Genomic DNA, 21,489 nt, shown 5'->3' on the forward strand with positions numbered 1-21,489 from the left:
ATCTTGCTTCTACATTCGAGAACACTCACATGTACCACCTGACCTGCCACTTCCTGGACCAATGTCATTATCAGTGCGGCCACCACCTACCTGTGCTGCTTCCCCCGTGCCCCCCCGTTGGTTCTCAGCCAAGCAGCCTGGATGTTCTGGCTACAGCATGAATGAGACACTGCCCCTCCTCTCCTGGGAATATCCTCGAGACATCTTATCTCCCGAGTCACACCGTCCTTCCATCCCCCCCACCCCCCACCCCCTGGCAGGTGAAGGTCAGGTGAAGGTCACACATTTTCCCTGTTGGTTTCCTCCTCTCTCCACTGCCTCATGTCCTTTGCCGCAGCCTCGCTGGCCTCGGGGCTGTCCAGTGACCAAACCGGCACCCCCTCCCCAGGCTTATATTCTTGCCGCTTCCTCGGCCCGAGGTGCTGCCCCCAGATTCTCACTGAAGGGATTTTCTGTCTCTAAGCTCTTTGCCCCACCGTCCTCTCAGCAAGGCCTTCCTTGGCCACGCTGTTTCAGGTCGTAGCCCCCTCCTTTCCTTCTTCGTTTTTCTCTGGAGCCTACATCCCCAGCTGATGCTCTCTGCATTTCCCTGAATTTTCTTTGTGTTCCCCCTGGAAGCTTCAGAGGGGCAGACATTTTTGTCTGTTTACTGCTCTATCCAAGCATGTGGAACAGGGACTTGCACAGGTAGCTTTTCAGTATCTAATGTATAAATGAATGATTCGATCACGGTTAGGGTTATTCTCAAGGAAACTGACATGAATCTCTTTGACATTTCCTTAACCTTCGTGATTTACCCCCCAATATGTATTCTGTTGCATCTGTGACATGCTTATGAGATTTAATTTCTATTTAAGTCTGCCCGATAGATGTTACAGTTTAATTTTTTACTCTCTAATCTAACATTTGAAGATTTGCTTTATTTTCTCTTGAAACCCTAGTTGTTAAAGGCAGTCTTACTAAAATTATCTTTTTAGTTTTTCATTTGTATTCTGGGATATCTGACTCTACTTTGGAAAGTTCTGCAGTACTTTGCCTTCCTAGAAAAGTCTTTATTTTCCAACTCCTTTTAGTAACTCTCACAGTCCCTAGTATAAGGTTTTACACATAGTAGGCACACTGCAAAAGTATGCATAGGAAGGCATATCAACAGAATTGAAAAAGCAGTCTGTTTGCTCTCTAAAACCTCTAACATCCCTATTTTTCTATACGGTACTCAGCCAGAACACGTATGTGATGGATCTTTTTAATTCATATTCATTCATTCTTTCACTCATTCACTCACTATTTATGGAGCTTCTGTTTTGTGTCTCCATTATTCTAAGTGCTGGAAGTACACAGTAATGAGGAAATCATGAATTCCTGCCAACAGGAATCTCTACATTTAGTGAAGGAAATAGATAACAAATAAATAGATTAATAGTGGAATTTCATGAAAAAAATACATCTTAGCCCAAATCCTGAGATTTATGATTAACATACAGCCAAGCTTTAAACTGTTTTGTCACTATCATAAAATGAACTTAGGGTGCATAACCGAAATATGACCCAGTAAAATAGAGCTATTGCTATAGCAGTAGTATTACCGGATTTTAGGAGTTCCATTTTGTACAGGGACAGTAATTTCTCCACACTCTCAGCTAGTAAATTCTGCCTGTGGTCAGCTGTCTTGCACATTCGGAATACTAAGTGGTAGTCTGTGGTCTGTGATCGTCTGCAGTTGTGCGGAAGCGAGCCTATAAACTGCTTGCAGAAGATAAATCTCAGTTCTAGAAATGTGACAATATAGCAACATAATTGGCTTTCAAGATAACAAAATCTTCCCTGAATTTTTATCTGCATCTCTCTTTGGTCACATGCATACCAATTTCAGCGGCTACTGGCGCGGCATAATAAGAGGCTCCTCACTGCGGAGGCCTGCGGAGACCGTGTCAGCAGACCCCCCAGGGCTCCCACAGCATCCACAGGCTCCACAGACAGGCCGTGGTCCCCGCAGGAGGCGGGCCTGTGGGCGCCCGTGTATCAGCACTGCCCGCCCCCGTCAGGGTGTGGGCTTGTGAGCTCAGGAAGGACCTAGCAGCAGGGACCCTCTGTGTCCCACAGCCATGGTGTGGCCGCAGAAGGCCAGTGTGGGTGTCCTGGGGCTGCGGGACTCTGCCCCGGTCTGGGCTCTCCAAGGGAAGGGTCCAGCCCCCAGACAGAGGAACAGCCTGAGCCCACGGACTGCCACATCCTGTGCTTGGGGGTCTCCGTGGTCTCCCCTTTCCCAGGTGCTCCTTCTCATATCCCCCACCCCGGCTTCCTCCCTCAGGCCTGGGCAGCTGCTCACATCCCCCATCCTCAGGAAGCAGCATCTATAGAGGGTGCAGGGGACACAGCAATGCAAATGATATGATAATAAGATCCTGTCAGCCCTGGGGTCACCAGCCCCAGGGCTCCTTCCCTGCGCATGCTCCCAAAAGGGCCAGGTCCTGGGGCGAGGCTGCTGGTGAACCTCTAGCTGCTCCCTAAGCTGCCCCAGTGGCTGGTGTCCCTGCAGTTTCCAGGCCCAGGGGCCTCAGCTCTTCCCCTGCTCTGTCTGGCCACCTGCCTCCTCTAGCAAACTTGTCCACAGTTTTCTTGCTGTAGTCAGAGCCTGTCCCAGGAGGTCGTGAACCATCCTGAGTCCCTGAAAGCCCTCACCACATGGTGGCGTGGCCAGTGTAACTGGAGCACGTGGTCCTGGTTTCCCTCACCTTCGGTTCTGTGCCTTCTGTCGTCAGAGCCCTGTGTCCTGAGCCCCTTGCACCCAGCCGGCTGCACCTGCGCACCCTGTGGAAGGGCTCTGGGCGGTAGGTTCATTGGACTGCAGTTGCAAAGAGCACAGAAGTGAGCCCTCAGGGAGGCTACCCAGCTGTCGGCACCCCGTACAAATAGCTCAGCAAAGTACTTTTCAGTAATATGTTTTCTAGGAAACACCTTGAACAGAAAATCCTTACCTTAAGTAAATCTCAAAAAACTCTTTTTTTACTAAATGTCCTAAAAATGATGGCTAATCTAGATCTGCAATTTGTTAAGCTTTTTTTAAACCTCTGATTTTTAAAATCTCAGTAAAATATTTTTCTATTTTTTAAATTTTATTTTTTCAGTGTTCCAAGATTCATTGTTTATGCACCACACCCAGTGCTCCATGCAATACGTGCCCTCCTTAATACCCACCACCAGGCTTACCCAACCCCTCATTCCCTTCCCCTCACAAACCCTCCGTTTGTTTCTCAGAGTCCGCAGTCTCTCATGGGTCGTCTCCCCCTCCAATTTCCCCCAACTCCCTTCTCCTCTCTATCTCCCAATGTCCTCCGTGTTATTCCTTATGCTCCACAAGTAAGTGAAATCATATGATAGTTGACTCTCTCTGCTTGACTTATTTCACTCAGCAGAATCTCTTCCAGTCCTGTCCATGTTGCTACAAAAGTTGGGTATTCATCCTTTCTGATGGAGGCACAATACTCCATAGTGTGTATGGACCACATCTTCCTTATCCATTCATCTGTTGAAGGGCATCTTGGTTCTTTCCACAGTTGGGCGACTGTGGCCATTGCTGCTATGAACATTGGGGTACAGGTGCCCTTCTTTTCACTACATCTGTATCTTTGGGGCAAACTCCCAGGAGTGCAATTGCAGGGTCATAGGGCAGCTCTATTTTTAATTTCTTAAGGAATCTCCACAGTTTCCCAGAGTGGCTGCACCAACTTGCACTCCCACCAGCAGTGTAAGAGGGTTCCCCTTTCTCCACATCCTCTCCAACACTTGTTGTTTCCTGTCTTGCTAATTTTGGCCATTCTAACTGGTGCATGGTGATATCTCAATGTGGTTTTGATTTGAATCTCCCTGATGGCCAGTCATGATGAACATTTTTCCTCAACATCATTTGTTAAATAGTTTTTCCGTTCCCCAGTGATCTGTGATACTGCCCGTATAAAATATTGAATTCTTATATTTTCTCTCACTTTGATCAGAGATGGAAGTTCAGCTTCCTTTTGTATAGATCCATGATACATCTCATAAACGTGTGTGAACATGTGAAGGGCAGTGGGGTTTTGCCTGTGGTGTATAACTGATGCTTTCCTGTTGCTCTTTGAGTTCATCTCAAGAATGTAATTTTGTTACAATAAGGATATACATCTAATTCTATATTTAACCAGCTTCATTACTGATAGCTAATAGCTTTAGTCTCTTTTATATCCTTAAAAAGCTTAGTTTTGACTAATATATAAATCAGTTGAAGAACATTTTTGAGTAATGTTTAAAAAGAAAAGGTACAGTTGTATATTTATTTTCTCAACTCTAGCCTATACAAAAGTGATACCTAGTTGTATTCACGAATGAAAGCTAAGTTAAGTAGATGAAAAGTTTTTCAGGGAAAAGCCTTTTCCTTCAAAATTCTGTCTATACTGGTTCATATAAGAATAGAACTCTCCTTCTTGTTTGTTTGGTTTAAAACGAAGGATGCACCTGCCTTGATGGGTCGTGATCACCCAGGGTCCGCAGTTGACCTTCAAGAGTGTTCCTGATGTGTGACCGTCTATGGGTTTGGAAAAGTAGACGACACGCGCTCGTCATTATGGCAGCACACACAGTACTTTCACCGCCCTCGAAACCCTCTGCACTCCTCCCCCGGCACCCCTCACCCAGCCTGGCTAGTCGCCGGTCTTCTTCCTGTCTCCAGAGTCTCTCGCCTTTTGCGCTACCGCAGTCCCTTGGAACTGCCTCCTGTTCTCACGGCTTCTCTGCCTTGGCAGTGTGCATCGAAGGTCCTCCTGTCCTTCGTGGCTAACAGCCCGGTGCTTCAGTGCATTAGTCCGAGATGTCCTGAAGGACATCTTGGTCGCTTTCCAGTGTTGACAGTATGAAGAAAGCTGCTCCAAACAGGCTGAAATGTAATTTTTAAAAAATGTGCTTCACTGTGTTTTCTTCTGTGAAGTTTGCTGTTCAAAGACAATATACATATTAAAAGAATCTTTGTTATTTAGATTTTTTGATCAAATATGCCTTTGCTTTAGTCTGCCTCTAAGCCTAACAAAAAATGTTTGTTCCCCGCCATGGACTAAAAAAAACATTTGTATTATAGAAGCTTTTCCTTTTTCTTACTAATGTTATTAATTCATATTTTAAGTAAAAACATGATTATTAGCCACACTTTAATTTTTAGTTAATTTAAACATATTGCATATCTAATATAGGCAACAACTGTTTTGAAATTTTTTGAATTAAAATTTAATTTTAAGAATTAATGATAGTATTAATTTGAAACATGTTTGCAAGCATAATTTGTTAGCTTTGTCTAGCTAATGAAAGTAGAAGGCAGATAATGAAAACATTTCATAGGGAGTAAACCAAATAAACAATAATTTTAACTTCCTTAAAATAGGTAATATCCAAGAAGAAATAATTATAGTTTGCTAAAGAGCTCTTTTTAGGTTGTTTCTGCTTTTTAAGTAAGAGTGTGATGAACAGGTGTTAGGGCTGCAGGCAGGAAGAGGTTAGAGGCACTGGACATTCCCACGAACACAGGAGCTGTGCAGCGGCTTCTCCGCACCTGGCTGACAGGTGTGCGTGCTTGGGGGACGGGGTGTTGCAGCACGGGACGCAGAGCTCCTCCGCACGGGAGTGAGTAATCACCGTGTCCCCAGCCTTCATAATTATACAAAGTGAATGGCTGAGTGGATGACCGCTGTGGGGGGTGGTACTGGCTGATGTCACTGTGCTACTGCATCTGTGCTTGAGCCGGGCTGACAGACTGACGGACTGACCTGGATGGACACGGGAATCACCAGTAAGTTACCTTTCTCCTATGGTGCCTCAGCACCTGCCCTGTGGACTGCACAGAAACCATCGCATGGGGCCGCTTCAGTTGGCCTCCTGCCCTCCGAGTCCTGGGCGGCGAGGGGAATAGGGCGCTTGGGGCTCAGTGGCCGGGGGAGTGCAGGGTCAGCTAGCACGCAGGAAGCCCGTCGATAGTGTGAGACGCCTAAGACATGCTAGGGGACGATGTGTGTTTCTCCAGGGGACATAGCGGGTTTATAAAATGCCAGATACTGAGCAGACTGAGCAGAAATACCTTTTACCAAAGAACCCTCTCTTGTTAGATGTGACCCTCCTCTGCACTACTTGGCTCAGAAAGGTGGCAAATCTGCAGGCAGTCTGGATCGGGGCCCATTCAGTTCGCAGGACCAGGACTCGGGGGCCCTGGGGGTCTGTGCTCGGACCCCATTCTCCGGTCAGCTTCGGAGCACACTCTGAACCGCGGCTCATCAAGAGAAGCATTGGCCCCAGTGGAAATGCCGATTGTGAGATGACTTTTCTAATTTTACACTTTTTATTTGGAGTAGAATTTTACCAGCAAAGGATTGTGCAAGGAAGCTTTTTTATGGTGGATGGATATTATATCAAAAACAAATTACAGTAGACTCCCGACGTAAAGCAGAATCTCTTTTTTCCAGGCACTATTTTGGAGCAGCTGGGAATGGTGTAACTTCGTCACTGAACATGACTTCTACATAGTAGTTCTTTAACAGATTTGTTTTCCATGTTTACAAAGTTTTTAAATGGGTGTGTGTCTTATTCTTTCCCCTCTAGAGCTGGGTAGAGAGGGCTGAGAAGCAGGCTCTTCTGTCTGACACACTCGACCTGTCAGAGCTCTTCCACCCAGACACGTTTCTCAACGCCCTTCGCCAGGAGACAGCAAGGTGAGCCGAACTCTTGACGCATCTCTCTCTCTGCTTCCTGCGCTTGCAATCACATTTGCGTTGTTGTTCAGAAATAAACTTATTATTGGGACGCCTGGGTGGCTCAGTTGGTTAAGCGGCTGCCTTCAGCTCAGGTCATGATCCCAGCGTCCTGGGATCGAGTCCCACATCGGGCTCCTTTCTTGTCAGGGAGCCTGCTTCTCCCTCTGCCTCTGCCTGCCACTCTGTCTGCCTGTGCTTGCTCTCGCTTCTCTCTCTATGACAAATAGATAAAATAAAATCTTAAAAAAAAAAAAAGAAAGAAAGAAAGAAACTTATTATTAAATCAAGGGAGTTATGTTATTTCCTAGTACTTGATATTTCTTAACAGGGAACTTTTAGTTTGAAAAATATTGCTTAGAATTATGATATTTTTATTAGAATTGAAAAGATGAAATTTAATTTTTAAATTGTCGGTGATTGACCTGGATAAGCCATGTCTGATAGGGTGGGCGGAGGAGCCACTCATAGGTAAAGGGGTCAACGGGAAAGAACAGTACGCGTGGGGTTTCTCAGTCTTGCCAGCCATGTTGCGTCTCCCCGTGGTGACCACTGGGCCCTGTGCAGAAGCATTTTAATTTTTGCAGACCCCTCTTTTAGACATGCTGGCCAGGCTTACTGGTGAGGAGCAGGGTTTGATAGTTAAGATCAAGCTCTTTTTTTTTTAGGACACACTTGGATAATCGTATCATATAGACTGATTTTTTAAATAAATTAGAATGGACTAAAAGGTATTTGGAAAAGTAAACGGAACCAGATTTAGTTCTGTGTTGATTCAGGGGGATTTCCGTATGTAGTGCCTGGGGGTCATCTCATAAGTGTCCGTGTTTTGGTTCAACTAATAAGCACGACGGCACACTTCCCGCGTGGTGGTCCGGCGGGAGGCAGAGGATGGAGCGGCAAAGCCCTGGGTGCCTTAGCATCAGGGGACCCTGTAGGCCGTTACCTTTACAGATGTGGCGTGAGGTCTAAGACTCTGCATCATTTAGGAAATCTGCTTCTGTGCATATTATAAATATTTCAGTTGTAAACGAAGAGGAACATGTCAGCCTTACTGTTTTTCAGTTCCTGAGATGCTTTCTAACATTGGCTGCTTCTGTGTTACAGGGCGATGGGCTGCTCGGTGGACAGCCTTAAGTTCGTAGCCTCGTGGAAGGGTCGGCTGCGAGAGGCAAAGCTGCAGATTAAGGTAGGGGTAATTCTGATGCTTATCCAGGCCTAAATGTAATAATATTGCCAACTTGATAATGATTCTGAAACTCCCGTCGCTGACCTTGCTTATCTTAGTGGAAGATTAGCCGAAATATCGTATCTCCTATGTGAAAAGTCAAAGTCAAGACTTAGGATGAAGCAGCTTGGACAAAACAAAAATGCTTTCCACTCTAAAAATAAGACTGTTAGGGACACAAGGTATTGAAAAATGTAGTTTTTGGTAAAAAATGATACAAATCTAGAAGTTTGGTTAGGTTTCTTGCTCTAAAATTCAATTCAGTTAAATATTAACTGTACAATAAAGCAAGTATAAAGTTTAGTTTGTGGAAAATAGACCAAGTCTTGTTTTTATGGAGGTTACAGTTTGTGAGTATATTAGTTTGGTGTAAAATTCAAGCCATCTGTGCTTTTTTTTTTTTTTTTTTTTTTTTAAAGATTTCATTTATTTATTTGAGAGAGAGAGAGATCAGGCAGAGAGGCAGGCAGAGAGAGGAGGAAGCAGGCTCCCCGCTGAGCAGAGAGCCCAATGCGGGGCTCGATCCCAGGACCCTGAGATCATGACCTGAGCTGAAGGCAGACCCTTCACTGACTGAGCCACCCACGCGCCCCCAGCCCTCTGTGTTTAAAAAGAAAGCCACTCAAACCATGTTTTGTGGCATAAATTTTCTCTGGTGGCTTTCCTGTTAAAACCCCATTGCTTTTAGAGGGGGAAATGGGTCAGGAGAGACTATGGGGTCCTGGAAACAAAGGGATGGAGAGGAGGGGGGGAGTCAGGGGAGATGAGTGAGGCTGGTGATGGGCAGTCAGGAGGGCATGGAGAACTGGGTGTTTTCGTAAACAGTGAGTCTTGGAACACAACATCAAACACTAATGACACGACACAGTGAAAGAATCCATTACTTTTAAAATAGTAAGTAACTCTAGCAACATACTCATGCACATGTTAATAACAGAACCAGTTCACAGTCTGCAGTGGCAACGTCTCCCAGCGACGGCAGCCTTGGTGCGCAGCCAGGCCCCTTCCAGCCGTTCGTCCCCGTCTGCACGCGGGGCCACCTCCCCACCCGTGGCCTGCTGCCCTGACACGGCACTTGGGGCCGGTGGCTGGTGTGTCAGAGGCCCACAGACGGTTCCCATCTCGTGTCCCCACCGTGTCTTCCAGGGCCTCACATGCATTCAGTCTTAAGTCAACCAAATGTCCGACTCCAGTTCTTTCTCTTAGGCAGCCTGGGCAAGTGGCTTTTCACAGGTTCTGTTTACATAGTTGTGGTTCCCTGGTGCATGGTTTTCACTTCCCTAGTGCTCTGTGGCGTACTATAGAGTCTGTTTATTAGGTTTACTCGTTGTCCGTCCTAGTCCACTGGAATGAAAGTCCCATGAGACTAGGCATTGTTCTCGTGGTTTGTATCCCACATACGTCGAGCCACAGCTCTTACATGGTGGGTGCTCACTTGAGCCCTCGTTGGGCAGTTGAGTTTGGGCCTTTAGTAACAGAGGCCCTGTGGTGGGGTTGTAGCATCTGCAGTGGCTTTCTGGTGTGCCAGAGATCTGCTCTCAACGACAAGCTGGATCTTTCTCTTTTGGCTCTCTAGAGCTGGCTATACAGTTCTCCCCCGGAGCTGAAGGCATCAGAAGGATTTTCTTTCATCCCATTGTGTTTCATTTTAACCTGAGCCTCTAACCCATAAGAACAACCTTCTCTGTCGCTGCTGGTCTGATACTCTGGCCCAGCCATTAGGGACAGGGAGGGCAGGCCTGTCATCCAGGAGCCGTGCCCCGAGCGGGCTGTGCGGTCTCGGGCTGCTGGGAGCCCCATGGATGGTGCAGGCCTCATTCTGCAGATGTTCACTGCTATGAACAGCAAGGGAAATGGGTTACATTCGGAGTCAGAGCATGCTAGTGTTTCTGAACCATGTGACCTCTGCTCTTACAACATAGGAGTAAAAGTATCTACAACCAGAAAACCCCAAGCTTCTATGTTATGTTTTGTAGATTGTAGGGGAAAGGCGGATAGTTAGTAAAACGGTATTCTAATCTTAGTTCTCCAAAAAAGAACCACGTGACTTTGAGCAGTTAATTCATGGAGTCATCTGAGTCCTTGTCGTCTCATTTGTCAACGGGTTTAAGAATGTTTACTGGAAGACTGAAAACTCAGGTGTGTGGGAGGGTGTGCGTTTGTGTCTAGGTCTCTTTCAACCTCCCGCACCTTAGGCCGAGTCAGCCACGGACGTGTTCAGGCAAGGCTGTAGTTCCCCTCACCGGTCAGTGTCCCCGACCCTCCAGACCTGCCTAAGAGAACACCTGTGTCTGTTGATCCCCAGTCCCTGGACCGTGTTCCTCTAGGGTGTCCTCGTTACTGCTACTAACCTGCCGTGGCCCAGCAGGGCTGTGAGGCGCAGGGTCTGCCAGCGACAGGCTGCCCACGTGTCCCCACTTGGAGCTGGCCTGTGGCAGGGAGGGGACCTTCCCGGCAGCTCCGGAGCCCCCTGCTGTCCCCCGTACCACTGAGGCCACCACACCCCAAAGGGCAAATGAGGAGGCCTCGGCCCAGTCAGGTCATTGTGTTTCCTGTGCCACAGGGCTGCTTGGGAAGGCCGGGCCACCTAGTGTCCCCGCATGCCGCGCTTCCTGTGGGAGCTGGGGGAGCTCTCTTCTGCCTTGGGCTGTCTCTCTGGTCTTGTGTTCTGCTCCTGTTGGACTGCCTCTTTGGCTGGGTGCTTGGCTCAGTACTCTGCTGAGGAGGAGTAAAGCCTGCCAAATTGTTGGTTTGAGCAGTAGGAAATCCATCGGCCTGGAGACTGATGAGGTCCTCCAAACTGTCGTTTTCAGCAATGCAGGAAATGTTTTGAGCCTGTCTTCGTTCACGCTTCCCTTTAAAGGAGAGCTGCAGGGGAAACACGGGGGACCTTTGTGGAGACCTTTCCAACCCCCTGTATGTTGTTTTACGATGCAAACAATGCAGTATTACGTGTTGGCATTCTTTTTTTTTTTTTTTTTTTTTAAGATTTTATTTATTTATTTGACAGAGAGAGATCACAAGTAGGCAGAGAGAGAGGAGGAAGCAGGCTCCCTGCTGAGCACAGAGCCCGACGCGGGACTCGATCCCAGGACCCTGAGATCATGACCTGAGCCGAAGGCAGCGGCTTAACCCACTGAGCCACCCAGGCGCCCCACGTGTTGGCATTCTTACATTTTAGTTTCATTCTCAGGAGTAAGGAGGTCTTTAAATTCCACCGGTGACCCTTAAATTTCATGATAGGATAGTCAGGGAGGGTGCGGAGAGAGGAGGGGGGATTTAGAAGGTGTTTCTTGGAAGTGGCAGGTCTGGGCAGTTTGGCAGCCCAGGGGAGGCTGGGGGAGCCCAGATGGCTGTTGGGGCTCAGAGGTGCCGACGATGAAACAAGGCTCGGAGAGTGTGCTTCCTCAGCCGGCAGCTCCTCGTTAGCAGGAGCAGTGATGCGCCTCTGTCTCAGGAGCCGCCTGTTACAAGGTCAAGTTGGGGCTCTCTCAGCGAGAATCGTGTCTACACATTCCAGACAGACTAATTCAGCTTGAAACCTAGAGATATTCTAGTGCTGAAATTAGCAGGTACTCTGAAATTTTAACATTTTGTCAAGGCTACCATGCTTTGTCAACTCTCAAAGTGGCCCAAGTGTCATCACATCTGTGCCGGAGTAGAAAGAGTATTAAACTTAGGTCTTGCATAATTCTGTTCTTATATCAGCGCTCTCACTAACAAACAAGGGGTCTGTCTTTCCTGTGGTGCAGCAATCTTGCTGTAAAATTAGCTCTTCAGAATTACTGGTCCAGGCATACCCCACCATGACCCCCTCACCTCCACGCTCTCTCAACCCGCTCCCGGCTACATTCTGGTAAGCTTCTCTGGACTTTAAAGGCCAGAGCACTTCCATTACCACTTGATAAAACCTGAAAGTACTAGGTAATGTTTATCAGATCATTCTGTCTTCGGGCACCTGGATGGCTCAGACAGGTAAGTGTCAGACTCTTGGTTTCGGCGCAGGTCATGATCTGGGGGTCCTGGGATTGAGCCCCACGTTGGGCTCCGTGCTCCATGTGAACTCTGCTTGGGATTCTCCCACTGCCCCTGCACCCCCTGGGTATGCTCGCTCACTCGCTCTCAAAACCTTTAAAGAGAAGAGATTATTCTGTATTTTCTATCAAGTCTGCACTATGAGCCTACAGATATGGCTCTGAACGCAGAGGACCGGCTTGACCTCTGCTGCCTTTGGATAAGCTCCGGCTGGATTCACAGTGCAGACACTGAGAGGATGAACACTTTCAAAGAGAAACATGAAACTAATATTATCAGAAATACATTTATATTTTTATTTTCATAATTCTCTAAATGTACAGCAAAGTTAGTGTAGAGAAAGAGAAAGAGAACTCTTCATTACGCTCCCAGCTCTGCAAGGCACGGGTGTTTTACCTTCAACTTTCGGAGCTTTATTCCTTTCTTCAAAAAATGCTATCAGAACCCCAAGCAAGGGGCACACATGATCTCCTTTAATTACACTTTTCTCTCACCCTCTTGGAGAAAGACTAACTTTGGGTCATGTCCCATCATATTTATATTATATTTCTACTAATCTAACATCGACACACCTGCAGTAGTAGCTAAATACATTTTAAGGAGCTGTTTCTGAACTATCTGCTAAATAAACAGTCCAAGAGGCAGAAGTCCTGTGAACACTGGCCCGGTCTTCACCTTCTTCATTCTCTGATCAGAGACCGTCATCTTGTGGCGTCCGGAGTCAGGAGAGCATGTGCGGCCTCGGGGCGTTCGCTAGCGCACAGCGGCTCCTGAAGCGTCAGACGGCCCGTGGCTTTCAGTGGTTTGCTTGTTTCCCCAACAGATGGGCGGCCTGCTGCTGGAAGGCTGCAGTTTTGATGGGAGCCGGCTCTCGGAACATCACCACGACTCCCCCAGCGTGTCTCCCGTTCTCCCTTGCTGTGTGGGCTGGATTCCCCAGGTAAGGCCACGCCGCCGTTGGGATGAGATAGTCTCGGCCTTGGCATTTTTTGTTTGCTTTCTGATGTCACCCGCGTTTGAACAAATTTAGAGTCAAAATATCGTATCCTTTATGAGTCTTAAAATGTATCGGGCATTTAAAAATCTTTGTTTTGTTATGGAAAGAATAACATTATGGTTTCTGATTTCTAAGTAATGGATGTCCTGCTAAGGAAAAAAGCCTCTATTGATAATCTGGATTACCATATAGTATGTTCTTTATTTCCCACGTCAGCCGTGCAGACATGGAGTGTTGACAGGTTAAGACACATCAGATTCCTAGCAGGCTGTGTCCCTGTGCTGGGATTAGGCAGGGGAAGAAATACTGCGGTTGACACATAACGTTACATGAGTTTCAGGTGAACAACACAGCCATGTTGTACTCACAAGCGGGGCCACAGTCTGTCCCCCGAAAACACCATATGGTCAGTACCACTGATCATATGCCCTGGGCTACGCCGTTCACCCCCACGACTCATTCTGCAACTGGAAGGCGGCACCTGGCACTCCCTCACCCCCTCTGCCCGTCCCCTCAACCCCCACACCCTCGGGCGACCCCTGCATTGCTTTCTGTATTTGGGGTCTGTTTCTGTATTGTTGATTGGTTCATTTGGTTTGTTCCTTAGATTCCACGTAGAGATGAACCCACATGGTCTTTCTCTGACTTATTTCACTTGGCAGAACACCCTTTCTGTTTACCATCTTGTCCCGAGTAGCGGGCTCGCTCGCTCTCTGTGGCCATGTGAATGTGGACGAGCATGTGTGTGCATGTCCGCGAGTCCGTCCATGTGCCGTGTGCTGTCCGCCTGTCGGCCATCTGTGAGTGCGCACGTCCTGGCTGTCGTAAGGAATGCCGCCGTCAACAGAGGGATGCGGGTATCTTTTCAAGTTAGTGCTTTTATGTTTCTGGGGTAAATACACAGTAGTGCGATCAGGGAATGGTTCGGGTGCTCCCACTTTGACTTTGTAGGCAGCCTCACTGCGGTCTCCAGTGGCTGCGCCCATTTGCGTTCCCAGCAAAGTGCACGAAGGTTCCTTTTTCTCCTCATCTTCACCAACACTTGTTTCTTGTCTTCTTGATTCTGGCCATCCCGACAGGTGCGAGACTTCAGATCTCGTTGTGAGTCTTTGATGTGTGTGTCTGATGGGGGCGGTATTGAGCATCTTTCATGTCTGTCTCCGTCTGTGTCTTTTCTTGGAAAAATGTCTGCTCAGATCCTCTGCCTCTTGTTTCAATCATCTTACTTGTTTTTGGGGTTGTCACAGAAGTTCTTGGATGTTCTGGACATTAGCTCCTTATCAGATGTATCATTGCACATATCTCCTTTCCTACAGTAGGTTGCATTTTTGTTTTGTTGATAGTTTCCTTTGCTGTGCAGAAGCTTTTAATGTTGGTGTCGTCCCACTGGCTTATTTTTGCGTTTGTTTCCCTCACCTCGGGAGATGGATATGAAAATGTGTTGCTAAGAGCTTCCTGCCTGTGTTTGCTTCGGGGAGTTATATGCTGTCTCACATTTAAGACTTTAATCTATTTTAAGTTTATTCTGTGAATGGCATAAGAAAATGGTCAATTTCATTCTTCTGTAGGTAGCTGTCTGGTTTTCCCAGCACCATTTATTCAAAAGAGGATCATTTTTTAATTGTATATTCCTGTGTACTTTTCCATGGATTAACTGACCACATGAGCGTGGGTTTGTTTCTGGGCTTGCTTTTCTGTTCTCTTGATCTGTGTCTCACACTGTTCTGATGACCACAGCTTTGTCATAGAGCTCAAACCCTGGGATTGTGGTACCTACAGCTTTGTTCGTCTAACATTGCTTTGGCTGTTTAGGGTCTTTTGTGGGTACCTACAAATTTTAGGATGATTTGTTCTAGTTCTATGAAGAATGCTGTGGGTATTTTGATAGGGATTGCCCTGACTCTGCACGTTACTCTGAATAGCGTGGACATTTTAACAATATTAACTTTCCTAACCTGTGTGTCTGGTGTGTCTCTATATTCGTATTGTCTTTAATTTCTTTCATCAGAGCTTTATGGGCTTTACATCACTCAGGTTTCACCTCCCTGGTTAAGATTTTTCTTAGACATTTTTTTCATTTTGGTGCAATTATAAATGGAATTTTTTCCTAAGTTTCTCAGCTACTTTGTTATTAGTGTGTAAAAATGCAACAGACTTCTGTATATTCATTTTGTGTCCTGCAACTTCACTGAATTCATTTGTTTTAATGTGGTTTTTTTTTGTTTTTTTGATGGAATCTGTAGGGTTCCTACCTCTGCTATCACATTATCTGCCAACATCGACACTTTTACCTCTTTACTGGCTTGGGTGGCATTTGTTTCTTTGGTCTGATTGTCGTGGTTAGGACTGGCGGTGTCACTTTGAATAAATGTGGCAGGAGTGCACCTCTTGTCCCTGATCTTAGAGAGAAAACCTTGTTTCCCTCTGAGTATGGTGTTAGCTGTGGGTTTGTCCTACAAGGCCTTTATTATATTGACATATGTTCCTTCTAAATCCCTTTTTTTTTTTAACCAGGAGTCTTTATCAGGAGTGGATGTTGAATTTTTTTTTTCTTTTTCTGCATCTACTGAGATGATCGTGTGATGTTTAGCCTCCATTTTGTTACCATGGTGTTGGCACTGCATGATCTGCAGATCGTCAAACCGTCCTCGCATCCCCAGAATAAATCCCACTCGGTCATGGTGAGTGACCGTTATGTCTTTTTGAATGTCCTTCACTAATATTTTGTTGAGGATTTCTGCATCTATATTCTTTGGGGATATTGGCCTGTAGTTCTCTGTTTTTGTAGTGTCTTTGATTTTTCTGTCAGGACAGCTGGTTTGATTTTGGAAGCTTCCCTTCCTCTTTGATTTCTTTGGGATAGTTTGAGGAGGATGTTAAATCTTATTTAAATGTTTGGTAGACTACACTTGGAAAGCCATCAGGCCTGGGAGTTTTTGTTTGTTCGGAGTACTGTGGATTACTGATTCACACTTTCATTATTAGTACTCAGTCTGTTCAGATGTCCTACTACTTGATTCGTTCTTGGAAGGTTTGATGTTTCCAGGATTGTCTCCATTTCTTTAGATTGTCCAGTGTGTTAGAATAGTTTTTCGTACTAGTATCATAAAGTCCTTTGTATTTCTAAGGTGTCGGCCGTTCCTTGTTTCAGGGGTGATGGCGTATATTCTCTCTCTCGGAGTCCATCTAAAGGTAAATCAGCTCTTAGTTTCATTGATTTCTATTTTTTTCTAGTTCATATTTCACAGACTTCTACTCTCATCTTTACTTTTTTCTTCTACTAACTTAGAGCTTTGTTCTTCTGTTACAGTTCCTTTAGGTGTGAGGTTAAATTGTTAATCTGAGGTTTTTCTAGTTTCTTGAGGTCAGCCTGCATCACTGTAAATTGCCCTCCTTTAGAATTGCTTTGTCTGTGCCGATGTTTTCAGATTGTTGTTTTTTAATTTCCATTTGTCTCTGTGAGTTTTTTATTCCTTTTAGGTTTCTTCTTTGACCCATTAGTAGCATGGGGTTTAGCTCCCACCTGTTTGTTTCGTTCATGTTTTTCCTGGTAATTTCTAGTTCATATCTTTGTGGTCAAAAAAGAAGCTTGATATGATTTCAGTCTTCAGTATACTTAAACTTGTTCTGTGGATTAACCGGGCATCTCGTCTACAGAAAATCCCGTGCCCCACACAGAAATGGGTTTTTGGTTTTCTGCCTGGATGATCTCTGTGGATGTAAGGGGTGTGTTAAAGTCCCTGATTATTACTGTATTATCTCTGTTAACGTTTGCATTTAGGTGTTCAAATGTCGGGTGCATAGATACTCATGACCGTTACTCGCCCTTGCTGGATCCTGTTATCACTGCGCAGCACCTTCTTTGTCTTGCTACGACCTTTGCTTTAACTTCTGTTTGGTCTGATGTATGTGTTGCTACTTCGGGGGTGTTTTCTACTACTGTCTTCGTGGCTTGTCTTTCTCCAACTCTTCATGTTCAAGGTGTAGGTGTCTCGGGGTCTGGAGTGAGTCCCCCACAGGCAGCACAGAGGTGGGTCTTCTTTTATATCCATTCATTCTCCCGATGTCTGTTGACTGGAGCATTTAGACCATTTACAGTTAAAGGAATTATTGATAAGAATTTATTGCCATTTTGTTGATCTTTTTCTGGTTGTAGTTGTTCCTTGTTTCTTTCATCTTCTCTTGCTCTATCTCCTGGTAACACTTTGTACAGAACTTTGTACAGCATTAGATTTGACTTTCCCTTTAATTTCTGTGTGTCTCTTGTACATTTGTTTTGCAGTTACTGTGAGGTTCCTATATAGGATCTGAAGGTCTCATGAAGTCTGAATACTTTCTAAAAGAACTTCATTTTTACTCAGCCCCTTGATGTTTTCTGTACACACCTTCATACTAGCTTTTTTTACATCACTGCTTTCCACTCGTCACTACATATTTGCTGTTACTGATGAAATTTTTTCATTCATAATTTTGTCTGATTAAGGTATTTCCTTTTCCCCTCAAAATAAATATTAAAAGTACTTCTTTAAAGTCAGTTTAATAGTGATCAGCTCCTTTAGGATCTGTGTCTCTGGTAAACTCTCTCTCCCCTTCAGTTCTGAAAGGTAAACTCATGGTGTGGAGGACTCTTGGTTCTAGTTTTTTCCTTTGATCACTTAGTATGTATCTTGTGCCTCCAGTGTGGCCTCTAGCCTTTGGGGTTTCCCTGTGTGTAACTAGGTTGCTTCTCTCTTGCTGCTTTGAAGATTCTGTCTTTATATTTAACTTTCAACATTTTATTGTTTTGTTTCGTGCAGTAGCCCTCCATGGATTCATCTCTTCCGGAGCTCTCTGGGCTTCCTGAGCCTGGATGTTACAAGGGTCTCAGAGGAGAGAGGGAAAGGGGCAGAAAGCTTACTGAAGAGTAGCTCTAAACTTCCTCGCCCTTGGAATGCCCATGTTGTCCAGGAGATCCCTTAACCTGATTTTCTAAACGTCCTTTCTTTTTCCTGGTCAGATTGGGTGTTTCCCATTGCCCTGTCTTCCAGACAGTTGACCCATTCTTCTGCGTCCTCTCATCTGTTGACTCCCACTGTACTTTTCATTGGTTATTGGATTCCTTGGTTCTGATTGGTTCTTCTAGTTTCTCTTTGTCGAAGCTCATCTACTCTCCTCTCTAGTCCGGTATGCATCTCTGCGACCATTACTTCGCTTGCTTCCATTCTAGTTGGTTCTTGAGGTGTTTATCGCCTTCTTTCATTGGGAGCATAGTCTTCTGTTTCCTCGTCTCGCTTGACTTTGTGTGTTCCGATCAGTTAGGCAGATGGCAAGTTCTCCCAAACTGGGTCTTAGGGGTGGTCATGCCCTGTGTAGACGGTGGGGTGGGCTGGCTGCAGTGTTGGCTGGGAAGTCTGGGACCCTCTGTGCTGGGGCTGCCCAGTCACTGTGGACAAAGGCCGGGGCCATCCCAGCACACCTCACCCAGAGAGCGCCCGGTTGGTGCCGGAGCAGCTGGGGTAGCCTGGGCAATCTGTCCTGGGCTGTGCTGTGGCAAGTCACCTGCAGTGTGTGTGGGCTGGAGGGGGTCTGCCCCTCTGTCAACACGGTGACCACTGATTAAGGGTGTCCCCGTGTGTGTCAGACGGGTGAGCTAGGGCACAGTCACGTTGTGACTATGGACCGTGTTCCTGCCCTGCTGTCAGGGCCTCTCCCACCCACAGAGGGTTCCAGCAGCTCCTCACCGTGCGGCAGACATTCTCAGGCTGGATCTTTCTTATACCAGTTGCTCTTTTAAACTGCTGCTGTTCCTCTGTGACCCCGTGTGTCTGGAGCTGCAACAGGCTGGGGGCCTGGGGCTTGCTGAGGCGGGGGGCTGCTATGGCCCCCGGACCCTGCCCTCTCTGCTGTCAAGGTGGAGGGAACCTAAACCATGGTCTCCCCAGCCTCCTGACACGGAGAGAGCTCCAGCAGGTGCCCCCTGGTGGGCAGGAGTCCAGGCCTGGTTTCTGTCCATTCCAGCTGACCTTTCAAACTACGGCGCTTTTTCTGCGCCCCAGGGCAGAGGAATCTGCTCGTGGCCCCTCAGTACTGTCCCTCCCCACTGTGCTTCCCTATGTTACCTGGTTCTGCACCCCGTCCTCCCTCGGGTCTGGCTGCCGTGTCCAGTCCGCCCTCAGCTCCGTCGGGGGAGCTGCTCTCCAGAGAGCTTCTGTGCAGTGTCCCTTGCAGACACGAGGTCAGCGTCCTTGTCCATCACCATCACAGATGCAGCACAAGAGGGAAGACTTACTACCATCTCCCCCCTTTAAGACCATCAGTTACTGAAACGCTTTGGAACTTGGGAGACATTTGCCTTTAAAAAAATTATAGATGAAGTACATGACTTTTAACACAATTTTACAATTTTAAAATCTTAAGTATGAATATCTGTGAATAGACTTTGAAGTTTTGATTCTCTATGTGATGTAACATCTATTTCTATACTGCTTACTAGAAGAAAAAGTAGTGCATTGAGTTTTCTAATAATTATAAATTCCTTTAGAAAACATAAAAAGCAACAGAGTAACTAATTAGGCTCTAGGAATAATTGGCAGTCATGGCTCTGAGACCTAAAAGAGCAACTGTTTTTGTAGAGTATCCCCTTCCGCCTCCTGTCAGCCTCATTGTCTCCAGGATTTAGGAAGGGAGTAGTTAATATTCACTCCAGTCTTTTAATAGGTATGTGAACAAAACTGAAAAATTGCATATAGAAGTTAAGGTTGGAGTTTGGTTAGGGTTTTTAAGCATAACATATAAGTTGTGTATGATTGCAGAGCTTAATTCTGTTGGGTTCAAATTAAGTGTTAATTCTCTGGAAAACAAAATTAAAAGCATACAGTGACCTAAATGGAGAAAAAAGGAGGATGTGTACAGAGGAGCCCAGCAACACAATCAGAGCACGGAGAGTAAGTGGGTAGTGACAACGCAGAAGAAAATGGCCTGAAGGCCTCGCACACAGTTGGCCAGAAACCGAACGCAAATCAGAAACGTAGTGTTAGGGCCGATGCCGGTCTGTCTCCCATTGTTCACAAAGCAACATGACGTTACAAGACTCAGAATGATGGCTCCGTGGGATCGTATTTGATCTTTCCATCCTATTTTACTTACCTCACTTTACAAACGCCTTAATTAGAAAAACAGCTCTGGCATGACAACTTTGTGCACGCATCAGAGAATGGCACAGAGAGCCCCCTCTGCAGAGACCAGCTAGAGAACAGTGCGAGGGACGAGACGAAGGAAGGAAGAAAACCCCAGGCTGCATGTCACGGCCCGCAGAAACAAAGATGCAGTTGAGAAAAGCAATGAGAATCTAAAAGGTCCTGCCAGCCGAGAGGGGAGCCACTGCACCACACCCTGTGTGAAGCGGGGGGGCACACCATGCACCTCCCCCATCTGCTTTCACAGTGCACAGGGGACCAGAGTCCAAGCATCAGAGCCAGCCTACTGCCCTCGGTGGGACCCGGGCTCCCAGCCCACGTCGTTCTCGGAGTCACACCAAGATTGTGGTGCCAGCACTATCCACACCAAGATGCCCCCGCTCTGCAGTCACCAAGTCACCCGTTGTCACACCAAGGGGGCAAAGGCGTGTAGTACGTACCCAAGAACACGCCAGCACAGAGCCCTCAGAGACCGATGCCCAGGAGCCCCTGCACCGAGCCTGCCAGGACCCCCTGGACTGTCTGTGCTGGCTCCTGCTGCCCCCTCAGGCAGCCCCAAGGTGAAGCACCACAGAACACCAAGCCCCTAGCCCTATCAAGTGAGTGACCCTCAGTATGTGCCCTGAACAGGGAACCCGGGAACATCCCAACCTGCACCAGCTTCCACTCCGGGTGCCAGAATCTGCCTGAGCTCAGCCTCCAGGAACAACCCCGGCTTGCAACCAGTTCAGTTTGAGTGGCCGTGACGGGGCTTCCCTCACAGAGGACCCCAGGACACCCCCAGCCCACACACCACTTTGCCTTCAGCTGCTCTTCGGGATACCTTGCAGCCCCTGCTCCAAGGGCCCCATGACCCCAGCCCATGCCCAACAAGGCTCCCACCAGCAGACACACTCACAATCCACTCTAGTCTAGGCCCGCTCTCCTAAGTTTAGCTGTCGCCTAATTCAGAGACACACGGAAGGTCTGGCACAATGTGGAGATAGAAGATGATGTTCCAACGCAAAGAAAAAGACATAACCCCACAATGAGAAATGAATGAAACCGAGGAAAACAATACATCTGATACGGGGTTTAAAGTAATGACCATAAAAAAACCCACCAGACTAAGTGGAGGCTCTCAGTGACAGCGTCGACAGAGACACCCTAGAGTGAAGCCACAGACCAGAAGACACAGAAGAAAGGATTGGTGATTTAGAAGGCAGGATGAATGCTGAACAATAAAAAGGAAAAAAGTATTTTTAAAAATGAGGTTAGAGAATAGCATGGACAACATCCAGCAAACAAATG

The 21,489-nt window shown here is 46.7% G+C and overlaps 1 protein-coding gene across 5 annotated transcripts in view; it reads left to right on the forward strand.

Annotated features, from left to right (window-relative positions):
* Positions 1-21,489, forward strand: part of DYNC2H1 (dynein cytoplasmic 2 heavy chain 1) — a 256,619-nt gene that overhangs the window by 226,834 nt on the left and 8,296 nt on the right. For all 5 annotated transcript variants that reach the window (XM_059179365.1, XM_059179368.1, XM_059179382.1 and 2 more), the window contains 3 exons: positions 6,616-6,725; positions 7,872-7,953; positions 12,851-12,967. In XM_059179365.1, coding sequence (XP_059035348.1) covers positions 6,616-6,725; positions 7,872-7,953; positions 12,851-12,967 — 309 coding nt within the window. The remainder of the gene's footprint in view (positions 1-6,615; positions 6,726-7,871; positions 7,954-12,850; positions 12,968-21,489) is intronic.

Source organism: Mustela lutreola, chromosome 1, assembly GCF_030435805.1.
Source record: "Mustela lutreola isolate mMusLut2 chromosome 1, mMusLut2.pri, whole genome shotgun sequence".
Taxonomy (NCBI): domain Eukaryota; kingdom Metazoa; phylum Chordata; class Mammalia; order Carnivora; family Mustelidae; genus Mustela; species Mustela lutreola.